Source organism: Tachypleus tridentatus, chromosome 4 (assembly GCF_004210375.1).
Source record: "Tachypleus tridentatus isolate NWPU-2018 chromosome 4, ASM421037v1, whole genome shotgun sequence".
Classification (NCBI taxonomy): Eukaryota; Metazoa; Arthropoda; class Merostomata; order Xiphosura; family Limulidae; genus Tachypleus; species Tachypleus tridentatus.
In genome coordinates, this window is record NC_134828.1 from 86,138,210 (window position 1) to 86,157,230 (window position 19,021).

Genomic DNA, 19,021 nt, shown 5'->3' on the forward strand with positions numbered 1-19,021 from the left:
TTCTATTGTTTCTAGAAACCAGTCAAGTGAATAAAACACCAGTCTTTCTGACAAGAAGGTCCAAAGTTGAATCCTACAGCCTCCAGACTTCCCTAAAGACAGCAGGGTAACAGCCTACACATATGATATAAAATAATTAGTATTTATCAATCAACAAAAAAATAGTAAGTAGACTTAAGTGACCGTGTAAGTTATTGGTAACGTCTACGATATCCGATCCTCATAAACTGGTAGATACTAAAAATATTGGTTGGATTACTTTTATGGACTGAAGATATAGTCCTCTTCACTTAACAGGCAGTTGCAGTCTATGAAAGTTCTCAAAATTACCATGTGTACTTTGCTTTAAGTTCCATCTTGTACATTACTCAGATGTTCGTTGGTACTTTAAACAATAAAATTATTTATGTGTATATAACATATATACAGGGTGTTCGGAAAGTCACTGTGCACTTATATATTTATTAACAGACACATTTCAATATACAATACAGGAGTTAAATATGAATGATAATTATAAACAATATTGAAAGTGACCGCCGTTTGCATCAATACAGGCTTGGATCCTTCTTATTTTGTTTCTAAACACCATATTGGAATCAAAATCTGAAACATAATAACATATGATTACAAAACTGCACAGTGACTTTCCGAACACCCTGTATATCGCCAATTCATTACAAATAATTACTTTGTTATATGTATGTGGCGATCAAAGCGAGAAATGCAGTTCTTACATTTAATATTTTATACACAGTCATAAAATTTTAAGTTGTTCAACAAAATTCAATAAGTATTTTAAAGTGCTCATTTGAAAAACATCTAAACACGACACGTACGAGAGAAAAAACATTTTGAAAACAAAAAGGCTGTAATTAAAAAGATGTGCAGTATTTCCAGGTTAAGACATTGGTTAATAAAATAATTTAAAAATCCGTAATGAATAATAGATAAAACGCAACTTATCTACTTTTGTAAGTAAGAACGTATTTACAGTTTATATCAATTTCTTCAGAAGGTCGCATTTCTTTTTGGTAAAATGAGCATTAACGAGGGTAAAAACAGAGAGGACACAAATTATTATAATACTAATTGTTATATTTAAGAACGTTTAATAAAACTAATATTCTGAACACAAATATTTTAAAACAACTTCAACATAACAAAGAGCCCAATATAATGAAATCTAAATTTTATTAACTTAATTAATGTATAGATGTTTGAAATGAATCTCAGACTAGAGTAAACAAACCACTTCTAACTCAAAAATCTACTTCAACGGATTCCAGTCGACTTCAAGAAGCAGTAGCAATACTTGTGTATAGTCACATATAATACACACGGGCTATCTTCAGTTTCCATGGTCCACTTCGTATCAGTATATTTAGATATCACTTTAAGCAGTTCAAAACGTACTCAAAAAATGATTAAGTTACCTTTATACAGAACATAAAACAATATCAAACTACTTTAAACGTTTAAAATTCATTTTATTTATTAATGCACGAAGCCATAATATATATAAAGATTTTCTAACTATTCAAGTTTTTAGTAGTTGTTTTTTTCAAAAGACTAAATTGCTTAGACTTTAAACACTCATTCTATATTTCAAAAGCTGCACTAGCATAATATTGCACATTCCTGTATTTTTTTTTTACAGAGCTGAGAAGTTAAATGTGCAATAAATTCGAAAGTTAAAACATTTACTAATGGCCCTGTATGTAAAAGATTATTTAATAATTGGGTAAAAACACTATGAACACCACTGCAGTTTTAAGCTGAGGAGAAATAAACACTAGAGAATTAAATACATTTAAAACAGGAGGTAGATACCTTGATATTAGGTTTTTGTTTAAATATATAACAATTTTTAGAGCAATATACCTTAAAGGAAATAAAGGACTCAAAACAGTCTATGCAATACTTCTGGAAGAAAATTTCAGAAATACATATAGAACTACAATTATAACATTATCACAACAATGGCAATAAATTATATATTACATAATTACATAAGAAATAAATAAATGTTTTAAAAGAGGATACACAGTCACATCTACAGGCACAAAATGGCAAACCATACAAGTACAAGAATAAGTAAGAGAATCATTAGTATTTTCATTTAATTTTTTTTTTCTATTTTCTTAATAAGAAATAATGTTGTGAATAGTAAACAGGAAATAACTATGTACACTGGTGCTGAAGACCCATTTAAAGTATCATAGAATAAAAATGATGGCTCTAAACATACAATGAAATACTAAAACACAATAAACATTTTTTTATGGACTACAAAAGCTCAGGTCTTCACTTCCTAACTAGCCATAAAATTAAATATTCATACTCTCAATAAAGTGGCACTGTATGCAAGGATCATCAAATATTTGAGGAATTACCAGTCATCACTAAAATGCATGGTATCTGAAATACCATTGAAAACATTTTTCTTAGCTTAGCCTTTTTTGCTAATTATTCAGTGTAATAACCTAAGTAAATCTAAAAATAATGAAAAACAAAAGTTCATTTAAATTTCACCATCAAAATATTTGTTTAGAAATCTCCATTTTATGTTTCTTGTATTTGTTTTTATGTTCCACCACGTTTCTTATTTATGATTTATTCATCATAATTCTAATAAATTTATTATATCCTGGGGACAAGTAAGAATCTTAAAAGTCAATATTTCTAGTTATACACGACCTAAACTATCAAACACCTATACATGTTTTGTGTGTATGTATTTAAATTGATGCAAGCAGTGTGGAAATTACTTAAAGATTTTCTAATGACACCATTACTCCTATATAAAAACCAAAACAACAAAAAAAAAAAACCTGAACAAATAAAACACACTTTATACATTTTCACATCATTCAGAAAGCTTACTATTCCTAACCACATTTTTTGTTATACTCATACTAATGTGATTAGCTATATTCTAGTCAAAACTATCAAAAAAGAAAACTCTTAAAAAAAAAAAACACTGTCTGACAAAAAAAAAAGCGTATTATACACATGCATTCTTTTATTTTCTGCCATATCCTGTGGCTTCACTTCCTGAGGTGCATGTAGTGGTTGCAGGTAATGGACACTGAAACATTTTGAAGGGCTGTGCTAACTCGTGTAGGGCTACCACTCCTCTGAGGAATATGCCACAGCCAACATTAAGTTCACTCTAAACCCTTCCTTGCTAGACATCTGTCCATCACATCAATATATTTGTTGCTGAACATCTAGTCAGTGACATTAGAAGTCAGCAAATTCTTTCACACATTTTTCTGTTCCCGAGACACGCAGCGTCTCCTCTTCGTACTCATCAAAGTTACTTGTGTCACCAGGTCCTTTGCACTTGGGAAGAAAGGGGGCTTCAACCTGTATGAGAAGTATAATATTTATGTCTATACAATCATAACTGCCATTCCTGAAATCAAATATTAAAGGATAACTAGAAAGGTTTGTAAACCCAATTCAATTAAAATTCACTGAGACTTGTGTGATTATATTAATATAACATACATGCAGTTCCAATGTATACTAAATCAGGGATTATAGGGTTATAAAACCAATATAATCAGTGGTTTTATGTAAATTAAATAAACACAAAATTGACCAAACCTAAAATGAAACATACAGAAAAAAGCTTGATTATAACAATTTTGTTCATATTTAAGAAAAAAAAAAAAAATACAGCCTTTAATTTTTTCTTCACCCTGAAGCATGGGTTGTAACTTGTATATGATATTACTACTGTGCATAAATTGTAGTAGAAAACACTATCCTTCAGTAATGCAGGCAGTGGTTACTTTCAAAGTTTCAGCATATACTGTTAAAATGGATTTAAACATAATCTGCTCTATACAAATAGATATACGAATCATGCTTAACAAACTAATTTCAATGATTTCTTATAAGATTTTAAAATCAAACTAGTGTTAAACCACATGAAATTTTTACAATTACTGTACTAGTATCTTGTGATTAATTAAACCTATACTTCAAGAATAGTTTAAAAACAAAAGTAAATACTATGAGTGTATAAATTACATTTATAAAAGAATGTTTACAGTCCAATGTTTGTAAAACCTTTACAGAAAACAGCAACAGAAAAAAGTCTGCAATGCATAAAACAAACAAGACAATCTACAAATTAAATGGTAACCTAGCATAAGCTTGTATACATGTGTGTGTCAAAAGGCACAGGACTTAGTACATCCTCTAAAGATAGCATTACCAGAAGGAAATTTGCAAATCAGAAAACTACCAAACCAACCACCAGAACAGCATGAAAACATATGCAGAACTTAGAAAGTTAAAAATTAAGAGAAATATTAAGGTTTTATTGATTGTGAATGCAGAATTAAACAGGAAAAAGCTAGCAGGGTTTTGCCACTGAACAAAACCAAATGTTTGTTATATATAAATATGAAACTTAAAAAAAAAAAAAAACTTTCATTTCATAAACAGAGTATGTGATTTTAGACATTACAAACTCTTCAATGCATGCACTGTTCGATGGATTTGGAAAGCCAGTGTTCCTCTCAATCATAAGATTCAAAATGTTGAGTATCTCCTTTGGAAGTAACTTTGGGAATAAATGGAGCCTTTTCCTAAGATGAATTATGTAAAATGTAACAGAACAAACACAAAACAGTGAGAAACAGTGGGAAAATAAATTATGTAACAAAATAATAAAAAAATAAACAATTTAAAGCATGCATAATTTTAACATTCCAAAATTAGAGAAAAAGAAATTACAAATGTTAATTCAATTATTAAAAAAATAAAATGCAACTAACTCATTATCATTATCTGACAAGGTATGAAAACAATATTCCTCAAATCAAGGTGCAAACTGCACAACACAAATCTATAACAACATTATGTTGTAGGTGAATAAAACAAAATGACAGGAACAATATATAATGTTGGTTTGGTGAAATAATAATGCATTATAGTCCTTGTATCAGTAAACACCTCTGTAAAGTAACATCTCTTTCCAATTTGAAACTTTCACCTAGTTTTGAAATTTAATGTTAATTTCTGTTCATATCTTATAGCTCAACTTTAACTTTCTAAAAAAAACATCACTTGACATTCTACAGTATATTAATTTCCTAATAAATATATTTAAGTATCTCATTTCTATACTTAGTATTTATACATTAATTACACTTTAGGTGAAAAATGGATTATTGGATTTAGCCTTAGCTCTTCAGTAATTCAAAAAGATAAATTTATGTTACTCAGAGTAATTGAGATGAAAATCTTCATGCTTAAGTCCTTTCTGATGACTTAAAGAATGTAAAGACGACAAAGTTTAATTATTACAAATACCTGTTACTTTCATATTTAATCTTGAAACAACATGATCTGAATGTAGTAACAAATAATAAACTAGACATTAAATGTAAAATAAACAAATACAGGTGATTAATTTCAAACAGTTTAAGAGCTTAGATTGTACCTTTTTCTGATAAATTGCTATCCAGTCCAGCGCTGCAAACCACTTGTGATTCTTTATATCATTCACACCATTCTTGAGATTTCCATATCTCTTAGTTAAGTCAACTTGCAACAGATTTCGAAGTATATCTTTCAGGTCGGATGTGAAATGAGAAGGAAATCGAACCTAGGAATATAAAAAAAATTATAAAAAGTTCACTGTTTGTTAAATTAACATATATATAATTTATAGGTTTAAACAAGTAATAAGCACATGAAAATAATTAAACTAATTACTGGAGATGACTGCTGAAGGAAAAAATTAACTGCAAAGACTGTAAACTAGAGGAGTGAGAAAATCAATGAATTATTGTAATTCACGAGATGTGCAATGAGAAGCTATTAATCTAGTTGTGTAAAATGCACATAATTGTGTAGTAACCATGCTTAAAATTGAACAGACAAAATAAAACTCAGTAATGTGTTTAACTGGTGAAAAACAACAAAAACATGTTGTGAAACTAAGTACAGCATAACCAATGTGGAGCAGTTTTACTGGAATATTATTAACACACTAACAGTAATTACAAAGTCAGAGAACAGTATGTTATACTAAGAACTGTATTATTTATTTGTAAACTGCTCTCCTACACATACCTGAATAAGTAAGCTTTTTACATTGTTAGCCATCTATTACACACGACAAACTATGTTATCATAAACTTCACATTGCAAACTTGTCAAGTTTACTATTCTATAGTTGCAGTTTAAACATTTTTATAAGACATAAAGAACACACCTAATATGTACTGAGCATTCTCAATTGTTTTACTACTATTTTAGAAAGGAAATACTCATTGTTATTCTAAACTTTTAAAAGATAAAGAAATACTTGTTCATACTTTCCCAGACACAATTTTTTCATAGATTTGAATTGGCTGATCAGCAAAAAATGGAGGGTATCCAGCTGCCATTTCATACACCAAGACTCCTAGTGCCCACCAGTCTACTGCTTTATTGTAGCCCTATATAAAACATATATACTTGTAAATACTAAGTCTTTAAGCAATTTCTTTTAATGTCTGTAAAATGGCCTGAATAAGCTTATCATTGGAACAACAAAATATGCAAAGCAGAGTAGAAAACCATAAAAAACATAACATACATAATGAAGTTAAAACTAGAAAAATAGATATAAAAGCAAAACTGACAACTAGTCAAACACTGAAAATACACATGTATAACAAATGCTATATTGTATGACTAACACAGTTTACCTACCTTTTCATGAATTTGTACTATTCATCAACACCAGAGGCATAGATGGGATCAGATATTGTTCTTTCTTTTACAATAACTACCTTTATTCGGTATTTCATTTGTGGTAAATTGTAATCAGGTTGAGAAATTACAGGATTACTGAAATCTTGCAGAAATAAACTTTTGAGTGTATAAACACAAAAGATAAGTTTGATCCCTAACAAAACTTGGAACACTTCAATACACTTTTCAACATTTCCTTTCACTGTTTTTGTAGAAATATCTATTCCTTCACATGTTGAGAAAGGAAAATGTTTTATGCAATACCAAATACATGGAAGAGAGATCACTGCTATATTGTAAACATGAAATAATGGGTGCAAACTCCATATTTCGCAAGCTTTCACAAAAAGAAAAACAAAAAACAGTTAACATTTACTTAAAGGCCGAAATGATTCATTAAGATGTCTTAGCCATTGATATTTTTAATTATGATTACAATGAGCAATGTTCCTTGTTTTCAAAAAGTACAGCAGGTCATTAATATTGGAATGAAAATGCATAACTTAATTGTGCAGTGCTCCCTTTCTTCTATTATTATACAATCATAACAGCATTCTTTCTTTACAAATAACATGGGTAACCAAAGCTAGTTATGTTAATCACTTTACTAAATATACTGAAATAATATAGCAAATAATGTATATGTATGTATATCTTTACACTCTATAAACATTCAACATTTTTTTCAATAGGACATCCTTGCTCTAGCACTGCACATTTTTGAGTCTGATTTTGAACGTTATAAGCCCCAAGACTTACCGCTGAACCACAGGGAAAGGTAACTTCAATAAGAAGAAAAACATGTTTTATAGTTTATTTTACTACAAAATTGCCATAGATCAACTTATAAATCTAGTTTTATTCTCTCAGTTTATCAGTTACTGTGTTCACACATTTATATGATGTATTCATCGATTAATACTATCTATGAACATTACACACTTTTGAGTTGACCGAGAGCTAATAATTGTTGTTCATTTTTGTTTATATTCGAGGATAGAAATTCAAAAATGAACACAACACACTTTTGAGTTGACCAAGAGCTAATAATTCTTGTTCATTCTTGTTTATATTCGAGGATAGAAATTCAAAAATGAACACAACACACTTTTGAGTTGACCGAGAGCTAATAATTCTTGTTCATTCTTGTTTATATTCGAGGAGAGAAATTCAACTTGTGCAAGTTCTTTAAAATAATTTTCAAATTACTTGTTTTCATATGATAGATTTACTTATTCTGAAACTCACCATTTACACATTTGTCAAAAAAGTTATGCTTTGTTTTTTAAAAATACTTTGATACAAATGTTATGGACATTTTCTACTTAGCAAATGAGTTGCTAATTCCAACTAAAATTCACCATGTTGCTGCTGTTATGATTGTTTTTAAAATATATACTCTTCAAAACAAGAAACTCAAAAGGGATATTTTTGTTATTTTAAAGAGAAATATATGTAATAACGTTACAAGCTCAGAGTATGTGATGTTACACGTGTTAAGGCACTGATTGTCAGACCAAAATGACAAAAACGTTTTGCACTTTGAAAACGGAGGAAAACATTGGATTTTTTGCCAAAACGCATGCGTGTCCAATAAATGTGTTTGAGAGATCTGCATGTTCTGCAAGTGCAACATGTGCAAAATCCCTATAAAAGTGACGGGTTCTCGGTTTCCATAGCTCAGTGTTAAGCCACCGACACGCAATACAATTACGCCAAGACTGACTGAAGCGCAACGCAACAACGCCAATGGTCGCTTGGAAGCAGGCAAATCTCGATCAGATGTTGCCAGAGCTGTGAATGTCCACCCAAGCACCATCACAAGGCTATGGAATCGTCACCAACAACATGGATCAACTCGTGACCATCCACGATCTGGCAGACATCATGTGACCATGCCCGCACAAGATCGCAATATCCGGTTATGTCACCTTCGGGACAGGACCACCACTGCGACGTCTACTGCCTCAACCATACCAGGGCTGCGTAGGATTTCCGATCAGACCGTATGCAACCGTCTACGAAATTCTTAGGGCCCATGTCCAACTCATCATGGTGAACGTCAACGACGTTTTTCAACATGACAACGCTCGTCCTCACACAGCCTGACTCACCACTGTCTTCTTGAGACACCACAACATCAACGTTCTTCCCTGGCCCTCCAGATCACCAGATTTAAACCCCATGGAACATCTTTGGGACGAGTTGGACTGACGTCTGCGACGGCGACAACCTCAACCGCAGACTCTACCTCAGCTTGCAGCAGCTTTGCAGGCTGAGTGGACAGCCATTCCACAGGATGCGATTCATCATCTCATCACTTCCATGGGCAGGAGATGCCAAGCAGTTATTGATGCTCACGGGGGGCATACTTGTTATTGACGTTAAACTTCACCTAGCGAGCATGGACTTCTCCTTTGCAGACTTTGGATGTTCAGCAGTAAATGTGCAAAGTTACATACATGTCATACAGTACTACCCAGAATAAACTTAACAATTTGTCTCATATTTTGCCTTTCTTTTTTTGAAGAGTATATAATGATCTGAATTGATCTTCTCTAAAATCAATCAATCCATCATTAACTATGTTTAATCATAACTGATAGAAGCAATAGTTTTATTTAAAACATATTGCAATTATAATGAAAAATGATTAAGTAGCCAGTTAATTTATTTACATACATTATTTGAAATGAATAAATAAAGAAAAAATATTTGGATCATCATAATACTTTGCATTTTCCTAACATACTTACTAAACACCCTAGTGGTTAGGGCATTTGCAATCTGCAGATTTTGCATTTGAAATCCATCACTGAACATGCTACTGTTTCAACAGTGAAGTTATTATAATGTAACAGCCAATCCCACTTTTTTTTTTGGTAAAGTGTAGACCAAGAATTAGCAGTGAATAGTGTTGAGTAATTGTTTTCCTTCTTATTTATCACTTTAAAAGTAGGAGAAGCTAGTGCAGATAGCCCTCAAGTAACTGCCCAACACTCAATAAACAATAAAGTTATTTGTTTCATAATGATTTTATTTAGTGAACATAATAAAAAAAACAATTGTGTTTAAAAGCATTGCAACTCAATAAAATATAGTATATCTACTAAAAAAATAAAAATAATACAATTTTGAACAAAGAATCAAATATCAACAAGATACCTTTATTAAGCCCAAACAATTTCAAACATGCAACTGTTTCTTACTGCAAATATATTTCTGTGTCTAAGGTAAACTATATATACCAGACAGTGACAAAGCTATTTCCAAGTAGTGTGCACTTGTTAGTGTTACATGTTTATTAAAGTTTACCTTGTTACTGATTTAACCTACCTCTAAAGTGTACAAACTTACCTAGTATCTTCTCAAGAAGGAAAATTTATGTAGCTTTTAAACAACTATATTTTTCATAAAAACTTTCACAAGCCACAACAAAAGAAATGTTTATAAAAACCATGAAAAAACAACTCTTAAATCTATATATTTATTAATTCTATTCAACCATATTCAAACTCTCTTTGTAGTTGTTTTCAAAGTGTATTTCATTATTAAACGATCAAATCACTTTATGTTGGATAGTACTGTAACAATACACTAGTATACTGCAATATGCTGTCAGTTTATATAGTGTATTGTACCAGCTGTACTTGTATTGCCTTATTGTAATACAATATTTTAAACTGAGTATTTTAAAATTTAATACAGTTCAGATATTACCAATAAACTACCAACTTTTCTGTGCATCTAACAACTGCCATTCTTCTAATGATATAATTATCAGAATATCCCACTCTAAGCAATTACAAGTTACTTTACTAAAGATATGAGGTCTTTTAATACAACAGACAGCTTTGATTTTCCCAACATAAAAGAGAGTGAGCATCATTGTCAAATATTGGCCTGATTCTTCTGTGAAATGCTTTTAACAAAGAACAATAACACTGTTGTTGAAAGAATGAAGGCTAAAACTTATTACATTACGTATACATATATAACTTTAAGTGACCTGAAACTGAGTTAAATGATAATTTCAATTTAGAAGTTAAATAAATTTTGATATACATCCAATTTACGATACCAACAAAACTGATACACACAGTTCTCCTTTTAATACAGATATATTTTAATATACAAACAATAACACAATTTGCAATAATGGTTATTACAAATAATGATCTATATGCAAAGGTTTTACAAACTTGCAAGCAAAACTGAGTTTTCTACCTGGTCTGTAACTTCCTTGATAACTTATCAAGGGATCAAGACAAGTGAATTAATTTTTAGGTCATGCAGCTCATATTCACTTGAACAGGACACTAACTCGCTCTGTATTATTTCTTTGTAAACCACATGCCAAGTAATTCTACCACTAATTTTATGTAATGTTATTTTAAAAGTATTAACATTCAATGTGAATCCATTGAAGTCAAATAGTTTGTAATGTTCAAAATCTGTAAATATTCTTAGTCAAATATCTGAATTTCTCAATTAATAAGCATTATATAAATTGTAGTTAACTTCTGAGGTTTATAGCACCCCAACTATAGTAAACCAATGGTGTATATTGTCTCTTGGCACATCCAGTACTGGTATATTTCACAGACATGAGAAGTTTGTTTTATAGAAATTTCAGTTTCCTAAAAACTATAGATGATGCATCAGCATTTACATACATACATTGTTGGCCTTTTATTTTTCACCGAAGTAAAACATACAGCTCCTTTGTAAAAAGAAAAGTAAAACACTTCTTCAGATTCCCTCAATATGAACTAAAGATTGATGTTGAAATAAGATGGAATAACAGATACCTTGTGGTGAAGCACTTCTTAGGACAAGAAGTCACAATCTTGACAGCTTTGAAAGACAAAAAGCATAGTAAAAGTAACAAGGCAGCAGTTACAAATGGTCTATCACACAAAGATACTGACACTACATAAAAAATTTCTGAAAGTTATACAACCAGTGTAAGATGCTACTGTTGAGTTGTCTGAAGATAAAAAGTCAACAGTGGGCATTATAAAGTCTTTAATGGAGAAACTGAGAAAACGTTTGTAATTCAGAGTGAAGGTGGAGCCTATATGAAGTAAATCAAACATGTTTTGAGTAATTTAACAAAACAAACCTGTAGTAGTGAGTCTGAAGTTCAATCACTTGACACAAAAACATACATCAGAAATGAAAAATGGCAAGTTATACTTCAAGAGCTTTATTAGCCTAGTTTCATTAAGTTTACTTTGCATAATTTGAAATAGGAACACACACACACACACTATAAAGGCAGATTAAGGTGTGTACATTACAACTGGGAAATTACATTTAAAATTTAATTATCTCATTATCATTATATATTAATAAACTTTGCATCAAAATGTAGTTAATAAATGAAATTTTCAAATAGGTTTTGATTTCTTAATTTCATAAAAAATATTTTAAAATATCCTCAATCTCTATTAGTATGAAAATTGTGATATTTGCTCTCTAGGTCATTCCACTTCCATAATTTATTTACCATCTCTCCAAGATGCATGGGATCTAAATGTAAGTTTCTAACTATGATATAGCTATTACTCAGATGAACAATACTTTGTATGGCCATCAATTTTATTTGTTTACAGAGATATAAACCAGAAAATTTGACTCTCCTGCCATGCTCACCCACCAAATCCCGTCTTTAGCAAATTGCTAAAAGCTTCCCGACACTTTATTCTATATTACTTATAATCAATTGAAAGTCAAAGTTTTAATCTGTCAAATGATATACTCTATTACTCTGTTTTCTGTAGAGAGAATTACCTATTTCTCCTCCAATCCAAAAATGTTCCTCACAAATATCATAATGACAAGCTTGGTTGAATTTTTAAAGCCTATTATTGTATAGTTAGAAGTTGAAAACAATTATGAAATTTATAGGACATTATTTGCTTTTTATGTGTTACTTTTCTGTGTTCTTAGTTGCATTATTTAATTAAATAAGACATTATTTACTTTAGTAGCACTATTACTAATGTTTTATTTAATTAAATAATACACCTAAGAACACAGAAAAGTAACACATAAAAAGCAAATAATGTCATATATACGTCATAATTGTTCTTGCATTATTTAATTAAGACATTAAATACTTTAGCAGCACTATTAGTACAGAAAAGTAAGCTAAAGTTTCAATTTCAATTTCCAAAGTCATGCCATTTCCACTTTGATTCCTACACATGCACATAAGGTTAAATGACTTTCATACTATTGTATTGGATTAAAAATAATCAGTTATTGTGAGAATATAACTGGATTGCTGTAAACTTTGGCTATATCAGCTTCAGAAATCCTAGTCTTACAACAATTAACAGACTAAAGAAATAAATATTATATGGTAGCATAAGAGTATTTGGCTATTTTATATTTTATTAATTTCTGAAAAAAAAAAGGAGGAATGGTTGGACCGTCTCCCCTAGATCTGTACTTACAAATTTAATGATACAGTTATTAATATATGAACAAAAAGTGGAGGGGTTAGTCCTCTAGAACCCTTTCCTAGACTCACATCTGCTTATAGAACACTAAAAAATATATTAACAACTTCTGAATCTGAAATCGATGGCAAATTTGGACTCCTCCCCTAGACCTGCACCTACTGATACAGTATTAAAGAACACAGTTGTTTAGTTATAAGTCAGAAACAACACAACAGAAAAAAAACCAGTATCTTTACAATTTACCTAACACTTAAGTAGCCAGAGAGTTGGCACTGAGTACTGCCAATCAGTTGCCTTCCCTCTAAACAGCAGTACGAAATTAGTGACAAAGGCAGATAGCCTGTGTAACTCTGCACTGACAGAAGACAAGATAGGTATGGTTAGTAGCAATGCAAATCAAACCAGAGACCCTCAAATCTTGAAGCATCTCTCCTCCACTCATTACATAGCTTTAGGCTTAATAATAAACATAATGGTAATATTTCCACTGCTAGCACAGATAGCCCTTGTGTAGATTTGCACAAAATTAAAAAAAAAAAATCCACTGCTTGAGAAGTCAGATCAAAAACAGTAAATAATTGATCAGTTCACAAGACACCAGTTACATTATCAATCACTGCTGATAGGTAATGAATTTATCAATTAACTGACAAAATCACCCAGCTCTACATGCAGTGAACATTTGTATCCCTACTATGTTTACCTTATTATTTTATGAAGTATCCATCCAGAACACTGCTCAGTTTTTTATCTAATGCAATGACAAGCTTTCTCAAGATTAAGTTCAAAATATACAGACCTTGGTACTGCAGATACTCTTATTTGTTTAGATATCAGAGATGTTTATTTTGTGCAGCATATTAACAAAAAACTGAGTACATATAATTACTTTCTGTAACCCTTGAAACTTGTTTTCATAAAGAAAATTTCAGTATAATATTCATTACTTAAAGATGCCAAGAAGCAATCTTAAGTAGCACTTGGCAAGTTATTCAAGAGTCAGTGCAATTTATGAACTTCAGAGGGTGAGTATCACTGCTCATTATGTTGCATCTAAAAACAGCAAAAATAAACATGCTATAGTAATGTATTTTCAGTTTCTTATGACAATAATTTATTGAACTGTTGTGGGGTGGGGTGTGTGAGCAAGCATGCATATAAAACCACAAATCACACAATATATTTGAAATTAAAAAAACATGGCTCCTCTACCATTCCTTATTATTGTTCTTTGTTACAGCATCCAAATGCATTGGGAATATATCCCACCTATCAGACAAAATCCAAACATTGATGAAAAACTTGCCAGCAACTAAAAAGAATCAGTTGAGAGTTAGGAATTGAGTGCTTGAACCCAACTCTCAACTCTGAATTGCTTCTTGCTGTCTGCAGCCAGTTGTGGGAAGGCAGTAATCCTCAATACTTAGAAATAGTTTAAATATAGAATTAAACCAACCTGATAGAAAAATCAATAACAAATTTTACACTCTAAAATACCAACCTCCACCCTTTCAATTGATGTTATAAATAATATAGCACTCTTACAGTACACCTGAGCCACCCTTAATTTCTACAGAACTTGTCCAGCTTCTATGGATATTCACACTTATGTCAAGACAAACCACTGTGAAAATGGTAAAGTTGATTTATCTGTTAACTTGTGGTATACATGATTTTAAGTATGTAGGACAAAACTAATCCTTTACATTTAAGGACTGACCTACATAGATCTCAAAGTAAAAGACTTTCCTCATTCCATTGAAATAAATCATTTTAACAAATATGCATTTGTTAATGTTAAAACTGCTATTCTAGAAAAGATACATTACACTAATTTACTAAAGAAAAAAAAAAACTGTTGACACCTATAGTTTAAACCAGGATTTTAAAAACAAAAATGCAAATTCATTAAATATCTATATTAGAGGATTATTTTAAATTAACAGTTATAATGTTAGAAAGAAGAAAAAGAAAGGTAAAAGTAGCAATATCAAAAAATGGATTAATATGGAGAATTGTTTTAAAACATACGTTCTGCTTCAGTATGATCTGGCAGTATTTTAAAACTTATAATAAAATAACTATTTCAATTGAACATTACAAGCCTGAAACATCTGTCAATATAGTTTTTTTAAAATTCAAATTAAATTATTTAATTATAGATTTAATGAATTTTTGTTTACAAATGAAACCAATTTTCAATGAGTATTTCAGATAAAAATAAAAAATCTTATATAGCAATATATTTCAAACATGAGATATATGATGATTTAATTCACCTTTAGTTTACAAGCATACTGTATATTAAATCATTACAACCTATAGTCAGTTTTAAGTATAATAAACCTACAAGTCCTCTTCTCTCTAACTTTTAAGAAAAATTTAGAAATTAATAACTTGCCATGTAATTATATCAACAGTGAATTTATTGTTTTTATCATAATCATGTTATTACAGGTAATTTATATGTTATAAAATATGAAGAATGAAAATCAAGTTTAGAAAACGTAACCTTAGAATCTTAAAAGACAAAAACTGATATTTTAAAAGATTTGTAAGAAAAAATATTGATTATCAAAATCAGTAAAAAAACTCATTTCTAAATATAACATAGATATTCCTTGCAAGAATTTTGAAAATAAAATTAGGGAAATTCAGAAACAATTACTATGGCACCTATTAATGAAGCCAGTTGTACATTTTGGTTTTATGTGTAAATATTATATGAATTTTAACTAATGAAATGCATACTTTAAAGAAAAATATAGTTATAACTAATTTAAAGAAAGACATTAAAGATGGAATATTAATATAGACTTTTCTTGCTTCAATCTACCATTTTATACATGTAACTCTGAAACTACATAACAAAAAAACATGTCAAGCTCAAACTTATTATCAACTCTGTAAAATACAGTTAATAAATCTTTTGCTATACTATTTGATAATAGTTTGAATATCTTAGTTGAAAAAATAAAGTTACTGCTTTTAAATGGTTTGAGCCATTATTTCTGGATCATAAAAACAATAGTCCAGAACTGGATTGTGTAAGTAATTTATACTTTTTTACAAACAGCCAAATCTGTGATTAATTACAAATTCACTACTTTATATATTAAAATAGTTTTGAAAAAAATTGAATTAGGATCTTTAATGATTTATATCATAATTTTATAGATCCAGAAATAATTATTTTACAACATGAATTCACCAAATATCAATGTATAAGTATAATTAAATCTTTGTATTTACAATGCTTATATCACCTTTAATGAAAAATTTTATAAACAGTGGGTATTCCAGTGAGTTCTACATCCTCTAATTCTTCTTCAGACATTGCAAACCTGCATCTCTTTTTCTAGGAATATTCCTTTTTAAAGCAGATATTAAACCCTAATTCACATTTATATACTTTTCATTACACAGGTGACTTAATTTCACTTAATAAGCTGTGTTTTGATGAAAGAATGATATTCAACACAGCTTATAATAAAAAAAGAAGTGTTAACAGTAATATGCATTCTCATTATTTAGATGCAAACATTAATTTAGCAGAAGAACAGCATAAGGTTGAGAACTTTTGATAAGAGAAGGGAATTTAAATTTCACATCCTTGGTTTGCCCACCCATAATAGCACTGTTCCATCAGTATTGTTAAAATGGATTATTATATCCCAATTAAAAAATTTTAACAGTTGGTAATAACAGCAAATCATTTAGGCATAATGTTAATTTATTCAAAAATAAATATAAAAAAAATAGTGAATATTAAGATTGGTTATAAACATTTTTTTAAATAATGAATATAAAACTATATTAAGGTTTAAGGTCTCTTACACAGAGAATAAATTGCAAGAAACTTTAAAGGGTGTAAGTTTCTCAGTTTAAGTAACTAGCTGTCATTTTTAAGAGTAGTTTACTACATCTGGGTGGAAAGATCAACTTCAGGTAGCTAAACTTGTTTCAGCTTACCCATGGTAGTAATCTCTTAATTTGGTTAACATCAAATAAAAGGGTGAAGGCTAGGAGTTCTGTAGAAATTAAAGGTAATTTAGTTCTACTGAAAGAATACTATATTATTTATAAAATCAGTTGAAAGGGTGGAGGTTGGTATTTTACTCTGCAGATTTTTTATTGAATTTTTATTGGGTTGGTTCAATTCTACATTAAAGTTATTTCTACGTATTAAGGGTTACTGCCTTTCCCCACCTGGTGGCAGATAGTGAAAGACAGATGGAATTGTGGGTTCAAGCACTAAATTCCTAATCCTTAACTGATTCTCCTTAGTTGTTAGCAAGTTTTTCATCAGCATTTAGATTTTGGCTGATAACTGGAATATCCTAAGTGCACTTGGGTACTTTGACCACAGGCATTATCTTTTATGACTTAAGGACAGAAGAAAAGAATAATAGAAGAAAAGTGTCTTTGAACTGCAATTATACACTCAGTGGCCACTTTATTAAGTACACCTGTTCAACACAAATGGTCAAACAGCAAATAATGTAGCTACAATTCAACATGTAAAGCATACAGGCATGGTCAAGACATTCAGTTGTTGTTTGACCATACATTAGAATGGGGAAGATGCATGATCTAAGTGACTTTGACCAAAGAATCATTATTGGTACCAGACGTGATGGTACCAGAATCTCGAAAACTGCCGACTTCCTGGGATTTTCATGCACTAGAGTATCTAGTGTTTACAGAGAGTAGTGCAAAAACAAAAAAAAAACATCCAGTGAGTGACAGTTCTCTGGATGAAAACACCTGGTAAAGGAGAAAGGTCAAAAGAGAATGGCCAGACTCATTCAAACTGAGAGGACGGCCACAAACATTCAAATAACCACTCTATAGAACAGTGGTGTGCAGAAGGGCATCTTTGAGTGCACAACAATTTGAACCTCGAAGCAAATGGACTACAGCAGCAGAAGACCATATTGGGCTCCACTCCTGTCAGCTAAGAACAAGATGAGACTACAGTGGGCACAGGACACAGCATGAATTCATGGATCCATCCTGTCTTTTGTCAACAGCACATGATGGTAATGGTGTATGAGAATGTTATCTTGGCACACATTAGGTCTCTTAATATGAATTGATCATCATTTGAATGCAACAGTGTACCTAAGCACTGTTGATGACCATGTGCATCTCTTTATGGCCAAATCGATCCATTTTTCAATGGTTACTTCCAGCAGCATAATGCACCACATCACAAGGAATTCAGGCTTTTCTGAAGGCAAAAGGAAGTCATACCCAGTACTAGATAGGTGTACCAATAAACTGGCCACTTAGTGCCCTTTCTGGTTCATATAAAATTCATTATTGTTTTACAGTACTGATTTTAAATCACCAATGAATAGTTAATGTATTGTGTAGACATGCATTCATTGTTTATATGTATTATAAAGACATACACACATGCACACCAATCCAACAATTAAACCTGGTGTTTAAAGATCATTTAGTTAGTTAACACAAAAATTTTCAAATTAGAAACAAAATTTAGATATGCATGTGTAATTTCTCACTTTACTAAGGATGATTTCTGGAGACAGATACTCTGGAGTTCCACATAATGTCCATGTTCTTCCCTTTACTCTCTTTGCAAAACCAAAGTCTGTTACCTTAGAAAAGTATATATTAACAATTATGCTGATGAAAATCAATTGAAATTTCAATAAATAATAAATTAGACTGCTAAAAAGTTTGTAGGAGTATGAACACCAAGTAATATAAAACTATGTGATAAAAACTTATCTTAAAAAATGAATGCGACAAGA

At 30.5% G+C, this 19,021-nt stretch overlaps 1 protein-coding gene across 20 annotated transcripts in view; it reads right to left on the minus strand.

Moving 5' to 3' along the window:
- Window positions 1-1,080: 1,080 nt before the first annotated feature.
- LOC143249617 (cAMP-dependent protein kinase catalytic subunit 1) overlaps window positions 1,081-19,021 on the minus strand; it is a 102,037-nt gene continuing 84,096 nt past the window's right edge. For 16 of the 20 annotated variants that reach the window (XM_076499765.1, XM_076499768.1, XM_076499767.1 and 13 more), the window contains 4 exons: window positions 18,770-18,865; window positions 6,345-6,467; window positions 5,465-5,629; window positions 1,081-3,372 (listed from right to left, as the gene is read on the minus strand). In XM_076499765.1, the coding sequence (XP_076355880.1) occupies window positions 3,247-3,372; window positions 5,465-5,629; window positions 6,345-6,467; window positions 18,770-18,865 (510 nt within the window). In that variant the 3' untranslated portion in view covers window positions 1,081-3,246. Of the gene's footprint in view, window positions 3,373-4,486; window positions 4,608-5,464; window positions 5,630-6,344; window positions 6,468-18,769; window positions 18,866-19,021 lie in introns of all 20 variants that reach the window. The other 4 variants (XR_013027868.1, XR_013027867.1, XM_076499778.1 and 1 more) reach the window with 2 other exon arrangements.